The sequence below is a fragment of the Ictalurus punctatus genome, chromosome 25 (genome assembly GCF_001660625.3).
Source record: "Ictalurus punctatus breed USDA103 chromosome 25, Coco_2.0, whole genome shotgun sequence".
NCBI lineage: Eukaryota > Metazoa > Chordata > Actinopteri > Siluriformes > Ictaluridae > Ictalurus > Ictalurus punctatus.
The window spans coordinates 2,573,438-2,591,056 of NC_030440.2; the positions used below are offsets into that span (position 1 = coordinate 2,573,438).

Here is a 17,619-nt window from a genome sequence, read left to right on the forward strand (position 1 = left end):
ATTATACATTAGTGTTAAGCCTGCATCCTTTTTATTGTATAGCCTCTATTATGTTGATGCTACATTACACAAATAAAATAGAAGACAGAAAAAGAGAAGAATTAAAATAAGTACAAACTAGAACCATTAAGGGTTTGTTTACTTGTCCGACTGGGGGAACCCTTATATTTATGGGTAGTGAACCTGTAGCTGCCCATCAAATACTGTGTGCTTAGCATTAGGATTCATCATCCATGCAAAATACAAATGTGCACAGTAGATGGCAGTAACACTTCCAAGAATAAGTAAGAAGAAGATAAAGTGAAGAAATAATACACTACTGCACACACATCACTACAAAATTGTGTGTATATTATGTTCAGTGATATTAAGCCATGTATTTTATTGCAAGCCATCTTTATGTGTATGAAATGCATTGATTTCTGTGTTAGAAATGTTTCTTAATATCAAATACTTTCTGTAAGGGAGGTCTCAAATGTTATACTTCATGGAAATCAAGTATGCATGGCCTTTTGGAGCTTTTACACATAAAGACATGTTTTTGGCAATTGCCAAAATATATTACACTTCAATATTTACATATACTAGTAAAATATAAATTGTGGTAATTTAATTGGCTTTTGTGTCTTACACTAATAACTCCAAACAAACAAACAAACAAAAAACAACAATTGGTGAGACAACAACTGTTTTTCAGCCTTGTGTTTCTGTGATGAGAAGACATATTCATTATCTGAATGCAAGGCACATTCCCTTCCCATTTGATTCAGTCTACACTTGTTCTCAGGTATTGTTACTTCTGCAAACATGTGAAGCATACCTAATTCTGGCGTTAGACAGTGTTTCTTAGTCCTGGTCCTGGAGCACCCTGTCTTGTATAGTTTAGCATGTTCCCTATCCTAACACACTCACTTTTACACTTTTTCAAAGTAAGAATTTTTCAGCCTTTTGTTGCCCCTGTCCCAAATTTTTTGAGACATGTTGACATGGAAATTAGACAGCACTTGCAGACTTGTTCTCTCAGGTGAAGAAGTTTATTACAGAAGGATGAATACAGGATAGATGAATGAGAGCACTCTGAAGTGCTTGTGCTAAACATGTAGAATATGTTTGTGTCTCTGTAAGCAGATAAACATTCTGTACTAATCTAACTGACATGACATGACCTTCGTAGGCATTATCTCTGATGAACATGAACAAGAACAAAACTATTACAAAGTAAAAATGAATAATTTCCCTCAGAGTGTTGCGGCCATCAAGTTAAAAATGATAATTTTTTTCTTTAGAATCTTACATTTCCTCAGTTTAAACAGTTGATATGTTTTCTGTGTTATAGCATATGGGTTTATGAGATTTGCGAATCATTGCATTCTGTTTTTAATTGGCATTTTACACAGCATATTTGTATAAATAAATCATGCCAATGCACAATGCCTACACACACACACAACATAAGCTATTTCGACAATGATGACTCTTTTGGATATGCACTGATCATTTAATGTAGGCTTAGAAGTATGAAATTCTCTACAGGAAGTACAGTATGTACTGTATGTCTGAGGGTATAGGAGGTTATTGATTGTATAGAATCTTTATGGTAAACGGTCTGCACATATATAGTGCATTCATGTTCTTCCAAGCACTTTACATTGTTTCTCATTCACACATTCTCTCTCTCTCTCTCTCTCTCTCTCTCTCTCTCATATATATATATATATTTATATACACACACACACACACACACACACACACACCAATGCCATGCAAGGTGCTAGCCTGCCATCGGGAGCAACTTGGGGTTCAGTGCCTTCCCGAAGAACACTTCGGCATGTGGTGGCATGTGGGCAAGGAACCGAACCACCAGCCCTACGATTAATGGACAACCCGCTCTACCAAAAAATTGTAAGACTATAAGTGGGTCGAAGGCTGAGGTTTCCCTAGTCATCGGGTCTGAATCCAGTAGAACACCTTTGGGATGTGGTAGAATAGGAGATTTTAAGCATGAAAGTGCAACTGAAAAACTTGTAGGAATTGCGTGATGCAATCATGTCAACATGGACCAGAGTCTCAAAAGAATGTTTCCAACATCTTGTGGAATCGATGCCATGAAGAATTGAGTCTGCTTTGAGAGCAAATGATGCTCTTCCCAGTATTAGTATAGTGTTCCTAATAAAACGCTCAGTGAATGTATATAGACTTGTCAGAACCGTGTTGGACTTTGTACTTCAAAATGTGTTTTACCAAGAAAACTTAAATGAAACAATATTCCTTTTCCATGTGCTGGTATTTGGGCTACTCTCCTACAAGCCATGGAGAGGAATATCTAGCCTAGTCAGCATGTAAACAGGTTAGCATCTGTATTAACTTAATTCATGAGTAAAGTGATGTCAGACTATAACCTCCATAATTATTTTCTTTAATGTTAATATGTAATATGCACTTTCCCGGTACCATCTACACTTTTCTTAATACAAGCGTCTACACCACAAATTGTCTAACTGACATTGCTATTGACTTTCCTAGGCCAACTAACCAGGATCTAGTTTCCCCAAGTCCTTTCTGAGCTCTGTGCAAATGCTGTCTCTGTAATTTAGCCCTTCTCTACCCAGGAGCCCTGAGTACTTCCTCTTTTCTGCCAGAAGAGTTTAAAATGAATTATACTAACATACTGTCACGTATCGTGAGGTAACGGAGATTAGGATGGATGCAAGCGCAGTATGAACAGGTTTTATTTAGGAGAGAGACAGGCAGACAAATCCAAAACGTGATCCAAAACGTAATCCAAAAACAGGCAAAAGGTCAGGTGATCGGCAAACAGGCATACACAGGACTAGGCAGGAGTCGAGGTCGTGGTCACGGGATACAGGGTCGATATACCAAACATGAAACATAAACAACAGCGAGGGACTGGTAGTGGAGAAACCAGCGTGAACTTAACAAACGAGCCTAAACATGACATGAACTATGGACTATGACTATGACTTTAAACATGAAACAAGAAACTATGGACTGTGACTGTGGTTATCTATTGTAAGGACTCTAAACTAATATACTATATAACTCAATATTCCACCTTGTGTGCTGGGAGGCACGCGGTATATATGCGGACATAATCAGCTTTGTAATGGCTGACGGCTGAGGGCAATTCAGACACACATGAAACAACAACCAATGACAGAACGGGGAGGAGACTTAACAGAAACTTAAACAAATGCACATGTCGAAATGTCACGATTGTCAACAAGGGAAAAGCAGGTACTCGCGCACCTGCTCGTGCACACGTGCTGACATGCTCCACAGCGCACTGCTTAAAGGGGAACTCGTGACACATACCTGTCTGGATCATCAAGGGAGCCCGAGTCTGTTGTGTCTTTTTTCAGATAGACTAGATACACAGCAATGAGCATTTTACATTTATAATATGTTTCACCAAACCTTTTAGATTCAACATTTAAGAGTTTCAATTAAGTTTCATTTTTGAATTTATTGATTCATATATTGCAAAAAATAAACACATTTGCAGGGATCTTTGATGTTACCTGAGAAACAGAGATTTACAACTAGACAGTTGAAGACCATGTAACTGTCCAGTTTAGGTGAGCCTGTGCCCACTGTATCCTCAGAGGGCTGTTCTTGGCTGATAGGAGTAGAAAATATATACATATGCACTGTTGTTTAAAAGAATGGTTATTTGAGCTACCATAGCTTTCTTGCCAACTCCACCTGCAGAACAGACCCTACAAGTGAAACTTGTTTTTCAGGCACCATTATGTGCAAACTCTAATGACTGTTTTGCATGACAATCCCAGGATGTCAGCAACCACGCCACGGTCAAAGACACTGAGATCACACTTTTCCCCATTCTGATGTATGAACAGTAACAGCTCTTGACGTCTCTCAGCAGGATGTTAGGTATTTTCTTGCTGCACAGCACATGATGAGAAAGTGTACAGGTGTTCCTATTAAAGTGGTCAGTGAGTGAATATGCCAAGGGGAAAAGGGACAGGGCAAGCCCAAAAGGGATTTCACTTTGCAGTATATCAATGGAGACATATTTGCTGCTACATTCTAAGATGTTCACTCCCTTTAAAGCAGGGAACTCAAACTCAACTTACCTGGGGGAGTCTGGGTGAGGCTGGGCCGCATCAAGTATTCCACAAAAAAAGTGTTTCAAGTATTCCAAAAACAGTACAACTGATCCAATCTTCTTAATCTTTAGTAATGACAATTCAGAACATGCAGAACATGAACGGTTCTTCAGAACATAGGCTTCTCTTACTTCCTCCAACTCCTTGCTGCCAGAGACTTGGCAGCGCTTCCTCTTACACAGCTCTCAAAAGTATTGGCGCCCTTAGTGTCCGGCTCTCGAAATTATTGTCGCCCTATGCGTCCAGCTCTTGAAAGTATTGACGCCCTACTCGGTCGGCTCTAAGAATATTGGCACCCTACGCGTACGGCACTCAAAAGTATTGGAGCCCTATGCGGCCGGCACTCGAAAGAATTGGCACCCTTCGCGTCCAGCTCTCAAAAGTACTGGAGCACTACACGGCCAGCTCTAACTGTGCGGGCGCCCTATCTGTCCAGCTCTCGAAAGTATTGGCGCCCTTAACGTCCGGCTCTCGAAAGTATTGGCGCCCTTAACGTCCGGCTCTCGAAAGTATTGGCGCCCTTCCCCGTCGGCTCTCGAAAGTATTGGCGCCCCGTCCGGGTCTCGCTGCGTCAGGCACCACTCATATTTTCTTCAGGAAATGTACCGGTCTAGTTATTATTCTTATTCTTCTACTTTTTTTTGGCACCTAACTAGTCCCGCACTGTTTCTCCTATTAAGGTGGAGACATAGACTTTTCTAGCGTCGCTAAGAGATTTTCTATAGTTCAGTAGGCTCTCCTTTCATGCTGTTTGAAATATTACCAATTTGGTTTGATGCCATTTATGGTCTAATTGTCGAGTGGTCTGTTTTAAGGTACGCGTTTTATCGTTATACCGGGGTGCTAATTTTTTCTCTCTAATTCATTTTCTTTTGTGTAGAGCCACTCTATCTAGCATGTAGCGGAGAGTTGACTCTAAGCATTCAGTCGCCTGATCGATTTCTATTGGATCAGATGGTGATTCAAATCTCATTGATCTCTCAGGAAGGTTATTGATGAAGCTCGGTGCAGTAGCTGATCTGAAAGTACGTTTTACGCAGTAGAGAGGCGAGGTGGAAATATTATGATCAATCCATATTATGAACGAGATAAGATAATGGTCTGAGACAACTTCAGACTGTGGAAAAATTACATGTTCTACATTTAATCCGTATGTTAGATGAGGTCAAGAGTGTGACCACCATTATGAGTCGGCCCGATTACGCTCTGATTAACCCCTACTGAATCTAAGATGGACACAACCGCTGTTCTCAGAGGGTCTTCTGGGTTATCAAAATGAATATTAAAATCACTGAAGATTAATGCTTTATCTACAGAAACAACCAGGTTTGAGATAAAGTCTGCAAATTCACTAAGAAATTCAGTATATGGCCCTGGGGGTCTGTAAATAATAATTAGAGGAATTTACTTTTTTTGCGGCTACATAAGTTATACTGGTATAAAGAATTTCAAAAGAATTAAATTTATAACTAGGTTTATGTGTGACACCTAGATTTTGACTACGGATGAGACCAACACCTCCTCCTCTACCAGTTGAACGAGGCTGATGTAGATAACTGTATCCAGGAGGACTGGCTTCATTTAACGCTATGTACTCATTTGGTTTAGTCTAAGTTTCCGTTAAACACATTGAATTACATTCCTGATCAGTAATGATTTCGTTACCAATAAGAGGCTTAGATGCAAGAGATCTAATGTTTAATAGTCCTAACTTCAGATTAAAGGTGCTGGATGTGTATTCAGTATGATCTAATTTTATGTTAATTATGTAGGTTACTAAAACAACCTTTCCGAACTTTTCTATGTATTTGTATAGCTCGGGGAACAGACACAGTCTCTATAGTATGTACTACAGGTGTTGGACTATTAATTGAACATCGATTATAATGAACGTTATTGTACGTTAATGTTATTGTAGGAAGATGTACTTACGGTAGGTAGTCACTTGGTGTGTAGCATCTTGGAGATGTTGTCTGACAGCAGTTCCGCTCCGAGGCTGCTGGGGTGCAGGCCATCAGGACGAAACAACCCAGGACGCTCCCAGAACAGATTCCAGTTATTAACAAACACCAGATTCTGTTCATTACACCAAGAAACTAACCAGTCATTTAAAGCAAGAAGTCTACTGAACTTTTCAGCTCCACGTCTGTGTGTGGGAAGAGGTCCAGAGACGATGATGTTCATGGTGGGTGATCTGCCTCGTACCGTCTCGATCAGGCTGGCGAAGTCCTTTTTCAGAACCTCCGTCTGCCGCAGCCTGATGTTGTTCGCCCCCGCGTGCAGCACGACCGTTCCAATACGCTCGTCCTTCTTCAGGATCCCGGACACCTGCGCAGCGACAACAAGGACCCGAGCACCAGAAAAACAATGTGTGTGCACCTTACCCTTTGTTGAAGCGATGCGGACATTTTGCACAACGGAGTCCCTGACAATCATAACGTTTGTTCTGGTCTGATGGAGAGGGGCGAAGTGGTTCCTGGTTGGGATCTCGAACACCAGAGGCTCTCGCCTTTTGCTGCTGGTGCACCCAAGGTCCGTGATGACGGAGACCTCGGCTGGAAAAGTCTTGGGTGCACGGTCCCTGCACAGAGAAACACACGGCGTAGAGGGCCTGGGAGTGGTAATTCCAAGCTGCGTGCTTACCTTGGATCTGTAGACAGAGGCACAAGATGTTTCCAGTGCGGTTCTTCGCTCCAGCAGCTGGGCCTGCTTGTCGAGTAGGTCATGGATCTGTTTCTCCACATCCTCCAGTTCCAGCAGCACCATGTGCAGCTCGAGCAAATCCTCATCTGCATTCAAAAGTTGAGAAACAACAGAAAAAAATAAAATAAAATAAAATTATATATATATATATATATATATATATATATATATATATATATATATATATATATATATAATTTTAAAGTATAGAGATTAGAAGTATAGCTTCAGCTTGAGGGACACTGCTTCCTGTGACACTTCCTGCTTCCTCGGTTGCCAAATCATCAATGTCAAACTTTCTTTCAACAAGCAAATCATTAGACCCACATTAGACCATTAGACACAAACCAACAATAGACCCACAGCATTAACATCGCAGTTAGGGAAAACCATGGAGAGGCAGTGTACAAGGCAGTGTATGTAGCCCGATACTGTTTAATATTATGATTAAAGACATATTTGATCAGGTTGGAGAAAATATAGGAAAGTCACTTTATGCGGATGATGGGGAGCTCTGGGTTAGGGGTCGGAATATAGAATATTTAAGAAAGAAAATGCAACATGCAATAGGGAAAGTAGAACAGTGGGCAAATGAATGGGGATTTAAACTATCAATTTCAAAATCATAAGGTATATGTTTCTCTAAACGTCATAAAACAGTACCACTTAAATTATATGGGATAGATCTTGAACAGGTCAAGGCTGTGAGATTTTTAGGAGTGATCTTTGATGAGAAGCTGACCTGGGGTCCTCACATTGATAAAATTAAGAACAAATGTAAAAAGATGAATAATGTTCTGAGATGTCTGTCAGGGCGAGACTGGGGAGCAAGTAGGGCATCGCTCATAAACATCTATCAGGCTCTTATGAGGGCCGCCTTTGATTATGGCTGCATGGCATACATGTCTTCATCACAATCAAATCTTAAAAAGCTCGATATGGAACAGACACAAGCACTCCGGATCTGTACTAGAGCATTTAAATCATCACCAGTGACTGCGTTACAGATTGAGACAGGAGAGCTGCCGTGTATCAGAAGGGTTAAGATCATGCTGGCATATTGGGTAAATCTACAAGGGCATAGCAAGGTGCACCCCACCAAAGCCATCTTACAAGAATGCTCAGAGTTTTATAGGACCAACTTTAATAGCTTTGGATGGTTAGGAAATGCAAAGGCACAAAATGCAGGTCTCAGTCAGCTACAAGTAAACCCCATTGTGGCAATACCAAATGTACCACCCTGGAGATTCATAAAACCATCTGTAGATACAAGATTACAACAAATATTAAAAGAGAATTCTAAAATAGCACCACAAGGGATAATAACTCAAAACTATATGGACCAATATCAGGATAAATTACTCATATATACAGATGGGTCAAAACAGTCTGAGACAGGCCACAGTGGTGCGGCTTTTTTCATTCCCCGGTATGAAGTAGTAGTCAAAAAAAGGGCGACCGATCATCTATGAGTGTACACTGTAGAATTATTAGGAGTCCTATTGGTACTGCAGTGGCTGGGAAAAAACCCATCAGAGGCAAGATATTGCTATAGCTTCTGACAGTCTATCAGCACTATCAAGCATACAGTCTGAGAAAACATCATGCAGACAAGACATTGTTTACCAAATACTTTATCTGCTTCTCATACTTCATGCTAAGGGGCTGAATGTTTCCTTCTTCTGGGTTCCTGCACATGTAGGGGTAGAAGGAAATGAAACTGTGGATGTACTGGCAAAAAGATCGATAAAGCATGAAACAGTTGATATACAAATACCATTAAGTAGAGCAGAGATCAAAACCATTATAAAGGGACACACACACATAAAATATGGCAGGAACACTGGGACACCGCTGACACCGGACGACACATATATACCATACAAAAATAAGTAGGCATGAGTGTGAGGCAGGGCAGAAACCCAAAGGAAGAGATGATAATTACACGTCTTAGAATAGGTGTATGGCTTAAATCTAGCATTCAACAGAATAGGAAAATACCCCACTGGACTCTGCACACACTGCATTACACAAGAGACTGTAAAAGACATTCTGTTAGACTGCAAAAAAAAAGGTATGAGGAGGAAAGGACTGAACTAGAGATGCAGATTGGAAAACAAAACATGACACTAGAGAACTTGCTGGGGAAAACATCTGGGAAAATGAATGGCCCCCTAATAAACTATCTGAAAAATACTGGGATAAGTGAGAGACTTTAGTACTCTAGTAGGAATATCTAGTATATAGTTATTTGTTTATCATTTATTTATTACTATTTTTTACCCCTGCCAATCTGCTGCCCACACTCCAGTCCAGTAGGTGGCGCTAATGCGCCATAAATTGGTTTGCCAACCGACGTTAAAACCAGAAGACCCTTAGCAGAGACACGAAATGGCGTCGGTTGAAGGTAGGGATTAAATAAAAATAATTCAGTTTAAACTGATGTAAATGACTAAGCCCGAGTTAAACAATATTCATAAACAACATTCCGGGTTCAATTCAATGATATTTGCACTTCAATGTGTTAATGTGTGTGTAATATTAAAAATGCGACTCGAAGGCACAAGTCAAAGCGTAAACGTCTTAATCCAGGAAGTGTTTTCCTGTTCATCTATTTATATTAGGGATACACCAAATGTTCGGCAACCGAAATTATTCGCCGAAAATAGCAATAAATAAATAAATAAATAAATAAATAAAAATACTTTGGGTGTTCGGCCGAATAAAGTTGACCGAACACTGACGTGTGTGATGACGCGCCAAATAGCCTAGCAACTAGAGTGAGACGCGCGAATTTCATGACCTCCATTTCCGGCAGCGCGCTCGGTGAGATGAGGGGGCGCGCGCATGCACGTGCTACGTGAACGACCGCATGCTCTTCGGATGTTGACAACTGTTCTGCTATAACTTTGTTTACTGTGGACACGTTATCCGTCACGTAGTATTCCGTCACGTCGCGAGACGTAAGGGAGTAGAGTATGGAAGCAGGTAAAGACATTTATTTAAGGGCAGGCAGACAAATCCTGTATCTACTATAATGCTCGGTGAGGTGTACAGGGACGCGAGCGGTATATACCCCCAATAGAATCAGCTGTATAGAACCATTTTCTGCACTCTTGTCAATGCACATTTTAATGCACTTTTAGTTGTAGTCTACAGAGTGTTCCATTCTTTCAGCAGTCAGTTATAGACCTAACATAGGCTATTCAAGGGGCTCAAAGATGACCACATCAAAATATTTTTATTTTACTCGTTTATTTATTTATTTAAAGTTATATTGTGCCTTGTTGGTAGCCTATGCCTGCTGGAATGAAAAAAAATGTTCATTGTTAAATAAATATTTTGAAATGTTAGTTTTTGACAAAATAGTAAAAAGCACATTTAGACTATTTAATTCATGCAATGGTGAAAAACTGGTAAAATAAATGGGAAAAACGTGTTCGGCCTTCGGCCAAGAATTTTTCATTTCGGTGCATCCCTAGGTTATATTATAGTTTCATATCTTTACACGTGTTCAGTCTAATATGATGACTTCAGTCAATTTCTTGACTTATTTACTCGACTGAGTCCGTGTACGTTGCGCTCATTCGCTTTTGGTTTAAAATTATAAAACAAAATACAAATAAAGACGCGTTCATTAATTTATTGTTTTTAATATTGAAGATTATATTACTAATCAACTATGTTTAAAACCCCATTTTTGCTGAAAAATGCAAATGATTTAAAATGTGCCTCTTTTATAGTTTCTTGCATTCTTATTTTTTGAGCTGGAGATATTAGGGCCCGATCACCGAAAGTGCCGCGCCTCCGGTGCAAACCCGAGGTGCAGGGCCCTATTGTTTTCGGCATGTTTGTTTATTTATTTATTTTTCATGCATTCGTGTGATTTTAAGAGCATAAACATACCTGAAACGTCAGGAAACTTGGCAGACGCATCAGAACCGGGGAAAATTTAAGTTACGTAGGGTGTGGTCGAGGAGGTCCATAGCACCCCCGAATGCAGGCAATGGTCGGGATGAAGTTGTTCCGATGTGCACGAGATTTACCACCCAGTGGTGGTTCATGTTTTCTGTTAGTGAATGCCCACTGGTAGTTAATGTTTACTGTTAGTTAATACCCACTGGTGGTTCATGTTTACTGTTAGTGAATGCCCACTGGTAGTTAATACCTACTGGTGGTTAATGTTTACTGTTAGTTAATGCCCACTGGTAGTTAATGTTTACTGTTAGTTAATACCCACTGGTGGTTAATACCCACTGGTGGTTAATGTTTACTCTTAGTTAATGCCCACTGGTAGTTAATGTTTACTGTTAGTTAATACCCACTGGTGGTTAATACCCACTGGTGGTTAATGTTTACTGTTAGTTAATGCCCACTGGTAGTTAATGTGTGATCAGTGTTGTACATCCTGCTCATTAAGGAAAATTCCCTATGATGATATGACTGTGATCAGCTATTTGCTGGTAGATTAATTATTCTATTTCCTATTCTATTTTCACAGTGCCAGAGCTGAGGATTGTTATTTTGGGGAAAAGTTTTCCACAGACCACCACTGTGGGAAACTTCATCCTGGGCAGATCAGCATTTGAGACTGAAGATCGTCCACATTCAGTAGAGCGTCACTGTGAGATGGTCGGAGGACATGTGGAGGGAAGATACATCACCATCATCAACACACCTCATCTGTACGACCCTAAACTCTCTAATGAGGAGCTGAATCGGAAAATAAAAGAGTGCGTTTCACGTTCTAGACCTGGACCTCATGCATTTTTACTTGTGGTACAGCCTCATGACTTTACACAGGAAGACAGAAACCTACTGAGATACATCCTGAACTCCTTCGGCGATCAAGCCATAAACTACTCCATTGTGATAAACACAGACAGTGGATTTAATACATCAGAAGATGAATTAAGATTCACTGCCATTCAGGAGTTAACAGAGGAATGTCATGGGAGGCATCACAGTTTTTCACAGTTACACGAATCGAGCAGGAGCTCAGTTTGTCAGCTGTTTGAGAAGATTGAGAAGTCGTTTAAACCTGATGGTGAGCCTGCTGCAGAACTACAGGTTTTCCTCAAGACACAATCAAGACAAACCAGTTAAATGTAACAGGAAGTGTTAAAAGGAAAAGCCAGACACTCTCTGCGATGCACACACACTCAAATCTCCAATTCTCACACCAACCTACATTACCCTTAATGCACTGCACCTGAATATTAACCATTTACTCCAATGTATTTTCATATCACCTACACAAATTCTGTTAAACTTCCTTTATCTAGATAATGAAAAAGCATGTGTGTGACCTGTGGCACACCTGAAATTATACGGAATCCTGCTTCAAAGGCTCTCCGAGCAGTGAATGGTGGCAGCATTGAAACAGAAAATATACAGCCACTAATTTCCATACTTTAATTAGGATGAATTTCCATTGATCCACAGTACATAATGACTTTATTATTTTATAATCATAGAATTATCGTGTGACACCCTGGTTTTATGAGGAATTGATTAGACAGGAGGTAGGAGTGAGGAGGAGCGGTGCTGTATTTGTTTGGCTTGTATCTCTGTACTTTCAGAACAATTCGGACATCAGTCAAAAACAAGAAAACATGCTCTCATTCTCCCTGACTCCGCCCTCCATTCACAAACTAGCGTTTAACCATGCTTCTGACACAACAAACGACAAATCTTAATTTGACGCAAATCTTAACACACAGATCTTAATTAATAATCTTTAAAAATATATATTAAAATCCTCTACTGTGAGCACTTTATATACACTTAAATCAAAATTATTCACCCCCATTGCAAATCAAGTTTATTGACAGAATGTACAGACTTTCAGCTGTTTGCGATAAACAAATGCAATTGTAACAGTTCAACACAATGAATGCTTCAAGTGTTTTTTTGCCAAATTCAACTGAAGTGGAACTTATAATGACTTCTCCAGTCTCAAAATTATTCACCAGCTGAATAGAATCCCTCACAACAGCACAAGTATGCAGAGCAGGTGTTGTCCCAAGCACACTTGATCAGGGGCTTCATTAACTGCACCAGGTGTGCTTGAGCTGGAACACGTGAAATACCTGAACTGGCTAGGGGTAGAAAATGTATGAAATACCTGGAACAGGACAGAAAAAGGAAACTGTCAATGGCTGCAACTAGATTTCTGAGAAGGCAGGTTGTGAGAAACCCTCGAGTGATTGCAAAAGACCTGCACGTACACTTAGCAGAATTTTAGATATTATAAATAAGCTACTAGTCAGTAACAGACCCTCCAAAAGGTTACATTCAGTACTTCAGTGGAATTTCTGTGAACCTCTGTCTAAAAAAAATCATAACATGTATTGTCTCCTAACTGCTGTTTTTACATTTTATTCACAGACTTGACCGCTCACCAGAAACAAGCTGAGCGAGCAGTACAAGGACAGGTAAGCAGATTCTTATTCAGTCCTGGTCAGATATCAGCTTTCTAGGGTTGAGCTGTACTAAAATTTCCATACCCGTGTACTGACTGACATGGTATGTTCCAGAAAAAAACTATGACTTAGGCTTTTGCCCTCATGGAAATTTCAGATTCTATTAACAAGCAGTTGGTATACTTATGTACAACACACACACACACACACACACACACACACACTGTAACATTCTGAAGCAGAGAATGATCAGTATGCAGCATTCCAGCATGATAATGACCCCAAACACACCTCCAAGACGACCACTGCCTTGCTAAAGAAGCTGAGGGTGAAGGTGATGGACTAAACCCTATTGAGCATCTGTGGGGCATCCTGAAATGGAAAATGGAGGAGCACAAGGTCTCTAACATCCACCAGCTCCATGATGTCATCATGGAGGAGTGGAAGATGACTCCAGTAGCAACCTGTGAAGCTCTGGTGAACCCCATGCCCAAGAGGGTTAAGGCAGTGCTGGAAAATAATGGTGGCCACACAAAATATTGACACTTTGTCAATTTGGACATTTTCACTTAGGGGTGTACTCACTTTAGTTTCCAGATGTTTAGACATTAATGCAGGGGTCGGGAACCTTTTTGGCTGAGAGAGCCATGAACGCCACATATTTTAAAATTCAATTCCGTGAGAGCCATACAATATGTTTAAAACTAAATACAAGTAAATGTGTGCATTTTATATAAGACCAACACTTTTAAAGTACAATAAGTCTCTGAATTATTTTAATAACGTTGTTATGCTGTTGCTAACCAATGATGAATAAAGTACTTCTTACCATTAATGCGACTTCTGGTGCTGCAGGGTTTTGCTGATGGCTTTGTAGTCTGGTTGATACGTGGTGAGGTTAAGCTTCATGCAGGCGTTGAGACTTCCATCCGTTAAACGTGATCGTGGGTTGGTCTTAATGTTCTTTAGATGTGAGAAAGGCTGCCCACATGCATACGTAGAGCCAAACATTGTCAGTACAGCAATACTCACACGCTGCAGTGTGTGCTACGTGACGGGAAGCGTGTTCCAAGTTTTGACAATCAGCTGGTCCTCGGGTTGAAGTTTTTTCATTTCTCCCCACTTGTGTTTGCTCGCCAACTCTACTTGCTGTCGTGCAGGTCTTTCCAAATCTTCATTCAGTGACTTGAACTTATTCACCCACGTGTCTGAGGGCTTCAGGCTTGCAGCTCAAAATCTCTGACGGAGACACCGGAGATGTAACTCAGGTCGGCGCTGTCCACTGCACACTCGTGTGGATGGGTGATGAACTTAAAAAGACGAGTGCGCTCCCGAAATTCTCCAAAGCGCGCTTTGAATGACTGCAGGAGATTAGATGTGAAGCCCGCGATGTAGTACGGCGTGTGTCGAAGTGCCACTTTATATTTGACCGTTTCATCGATGCAATTTTATCATTGCATATTAGACACACTGCAGAAGCTGCTCTCTCCACAAAGGCGAATTCCTCTGTCCATTCCTGCTGAAAAGTACGATACTCATCTTTTTTTCTTTTAGCCATCTTCTTCGATAAAAGGGTTTCTGCAATTAGCTAGCTGACTACTTGATTAAAAGGAGGGAAGTTTACTTCCTGACCTCACAACGACCCGTGTACGTTACGCATTATCCAATAAAAATTTGGTGTTGTCCCGGAGGACAGCTGTGATTGGCTCCAGCCACCTGCAACCATGAACATGAGCGGTAGGAAATGAATGGATTGAAATACATGAGAATGTTTTATATTTTTAACGTTATTATTTTTTTATTATTAAAGATTTGTCTGCGAGCCAGATGCAGCCATTAAAAGAGCCACATCTGGCTCGCGAGCCATAGGTTCCCGACAGCTGCATTAATGGCTGTGTGTGGAGTTATTTTGAGGGGACAGCAAATTTACACTGTTACACAAGTTTACACTGTTACACCCACACACATTGTTAGATATAACGACTAATCAAATAACATAAATAATATTTACGGACAGACTGAAGGCTTTTCTGGTGATTTGATCTTTTTAAATGACCGAAGCTGAAAGTCCGCCCTCTGGCTGATGTGCGCATGCGCGTTGTTGTTATTCTCTGTTGACTGCGTATTTCTCAATCTGATGTCACACACTTAGGGAGTGCGGCTCTTCTCTCAGTATCTTCATGTGGAAACCAGATCATCATCAACAATGAGGCGAGTAGGTTTTCTTACTCCTACCTGTGACTCTTTAACAATAATAATAATAGTAATAATAATAATAAAATTCAATGACTGTGTGGAATCTTCTCTCTGACTATTTAGTAAACAAGATAAAATTCAGAAGGACTTCCTTCTTCCGGATCTCAAAAAAGGTAAATGTTTATAAACATGTCTACGACTAAACTCTGATGTTAAATAATATAAATAAGTGTGGTTGTGATTAATTCTATGCTTGTTTAGATGGGGTGAAGCTTTATCTCCAGAAGATCAGAAAAGTTGCTTCAGATAACAGGGGGTCAGAGATTAAACTGAAAAAGGTAGAAGAGTACAGTTTCAAGGTCGGAACTTTGGAAGAAACATCGTACAAAGATGAGCCCGACATGGTCGATGAGTGGGAGCAGTTCTACCTCCCAGAACACATGTTCATGGAGGTGATTGGTGTTTTTGAGGAGTTCCCCTGTTGCTCCCCCAATGGTGATCTGGTGCTGATGGTGTGTGAGGACGAGAAGGTGTTTGCTTTTGAAGATGAGACGCTGCATCTCGTCTCAAACAACCTCGAAGAGCTGTTTAAGAACGGCCTCCAGTTTCCAGGAACCGAAGAGTATTACCGTGGGCAAACCTTTGAGGACATGGTGAGTTCATCAGTGTTTCTCATTTAAATTCACACTAAATGAACTCTTTCATGTAAAGTGTCTACACTTATGGAGAATCAATTCGAGGCTGTTTTTAAGAAAAGATGCCAAGTGTAATTTAACATAAACCAGAGGCTGTTTGTCTTTCTGAACACCTCTGATAGATCTTTACAAACCTTTTACACAATATCACAGATCAAATTCTCCAGTGAGCATCTTTGTTTACTATTTTATTTAATTTAACAGTTTTATGTTTAGCAATTACAGTGAATTGTAAATAATAACCTAATATAAAAATGATATAATTAAATATTATTTATTTAAAAAACATCTCGGTGCAGACTCTTTAATTAATGCATTTTATGTTTGTTTTATTAAAGATAAGAGTTTAGTTTGTTTTTACCTCCTTAATCAGCTGCGTCATGCAACAGTCTCAGGACATATATATATTTTTAACATCAACAATATCACTTCATGTTTTTTCTTGGACTAACTTTACAGGAAAATATCATTTCTGCAATTAAAACAAGTCAAATAAAGTGCATGAAAAGGTTAATGTAACTTCTCAGGAGCAGGTTATCCTGTACATTCTGAAATGGGGGTTAAATATTGGGATTAGTGAAAGATTACCGTTATGTTTAATGTAAATGTACAAGGTTTAAGCGTGTGAAACTTTGCTGATAAATGCTGCTTTTTCGTGTCTGTCTGCAGACCGAAGAAGATTGGGACAGGGTGAGGGAATCAGACGGATTGAAGGAGAAGAGGAAGGAACACCAGGAAATGCTGGAGAGAATGAAGGACTCCTTTCTCAACAACCTGAACATCATCATGGGGAGAAAGCGAGTCGTGGTGAGAAATACAGAGTGATGTTTACTGAGCTGTCGCTATCGCTATCTGAGATATAAATAATTATAGGCCAGAGTACGCCTAATAAATGTTTATTCAGCGTGTTTCATGTATATTTCACAACACAAAGTGCTTAACGACCGACCATTTCAATAATTTCTTGTAAATTTATACATTTTTATAAATATTTTATTTCTTATTTTATTGCTGTACATCAGTGAGCACTCTAAGTTGTACAATATAAATGTTTTTGTCTTTTAAAGTGTCAGGACCACTTTAAACTTTTAAAAGTGACTAATAGGCAGAAAAGTAAATAAATAAAAATGTAAAAACTAAATCAATCGTCACTGATGCACATATAAGGTGTGTGAGCCTTTTTATATTTAAGATAACAAAGTAATGCTTCACATGACCTATAAATTATATACATTTACCATAAATACAAGAAACAAATCAGAAGAAAAAATGGACAATTACCTTTATTGATGCAGTTTAACTGCCTGTAATGATGATGATGATGATGATGAGCACTGTAACTACTTATATTTGTCTGTGTTTCTCTACAGCCAATCCCTGATCCTGAGGGAAAGCCATTGGTTTCTGTTTGAAACATGCAGTAAGATTAAAATCATCTGGGTTTGGATCACA

General features: G+C 39.8%; 1 protein-coding gene across 2 annotated transcripts; it reads left to right on the top strand.

Annotated features, from left to right (window-relative positions):
* The first annotated feature begins 9,234 nt into the window (after positions 1-9,234).
* On the top strand, positions 9,235-17,617 carry LOC108257807 (GTPase IMAP family member 7). Of its 2 annotated transcripts, none has more exons than XM_017455865.2 (8): positions 9,235-9,258; positions 11,353-11,898; positions 13,242-13,288; positions 15,429-15,487; positions 15,596-15,645; positions 15,734-16,125; positions 16,837-16,974; positions 17,538-17,617. In XM_017455865.2, exons 1-8 carry the CDS (start codon positions 9,243-9,245, stop codon positions 17,577-17,579), a joined length of 1,290 nt encoding a protein of 429 aa, XP_017311354.1. In that variant the 5' UTR covers positions 9,235-9,242; the 3' UTR covers positions 17,580-17,617. The 2 variants fall into 2 exon arrangements, with proteins under 2 accessions (XP_017311354.1, XP_017311355.1); XM_017455866.2 differs by lacking the exon at positions 9,235-9,258 and adding an exon at positions 9,682-9,839.
* The last annotated feature ends 2 nt before the right edge of the window (positions 17,618-17,619 follow it).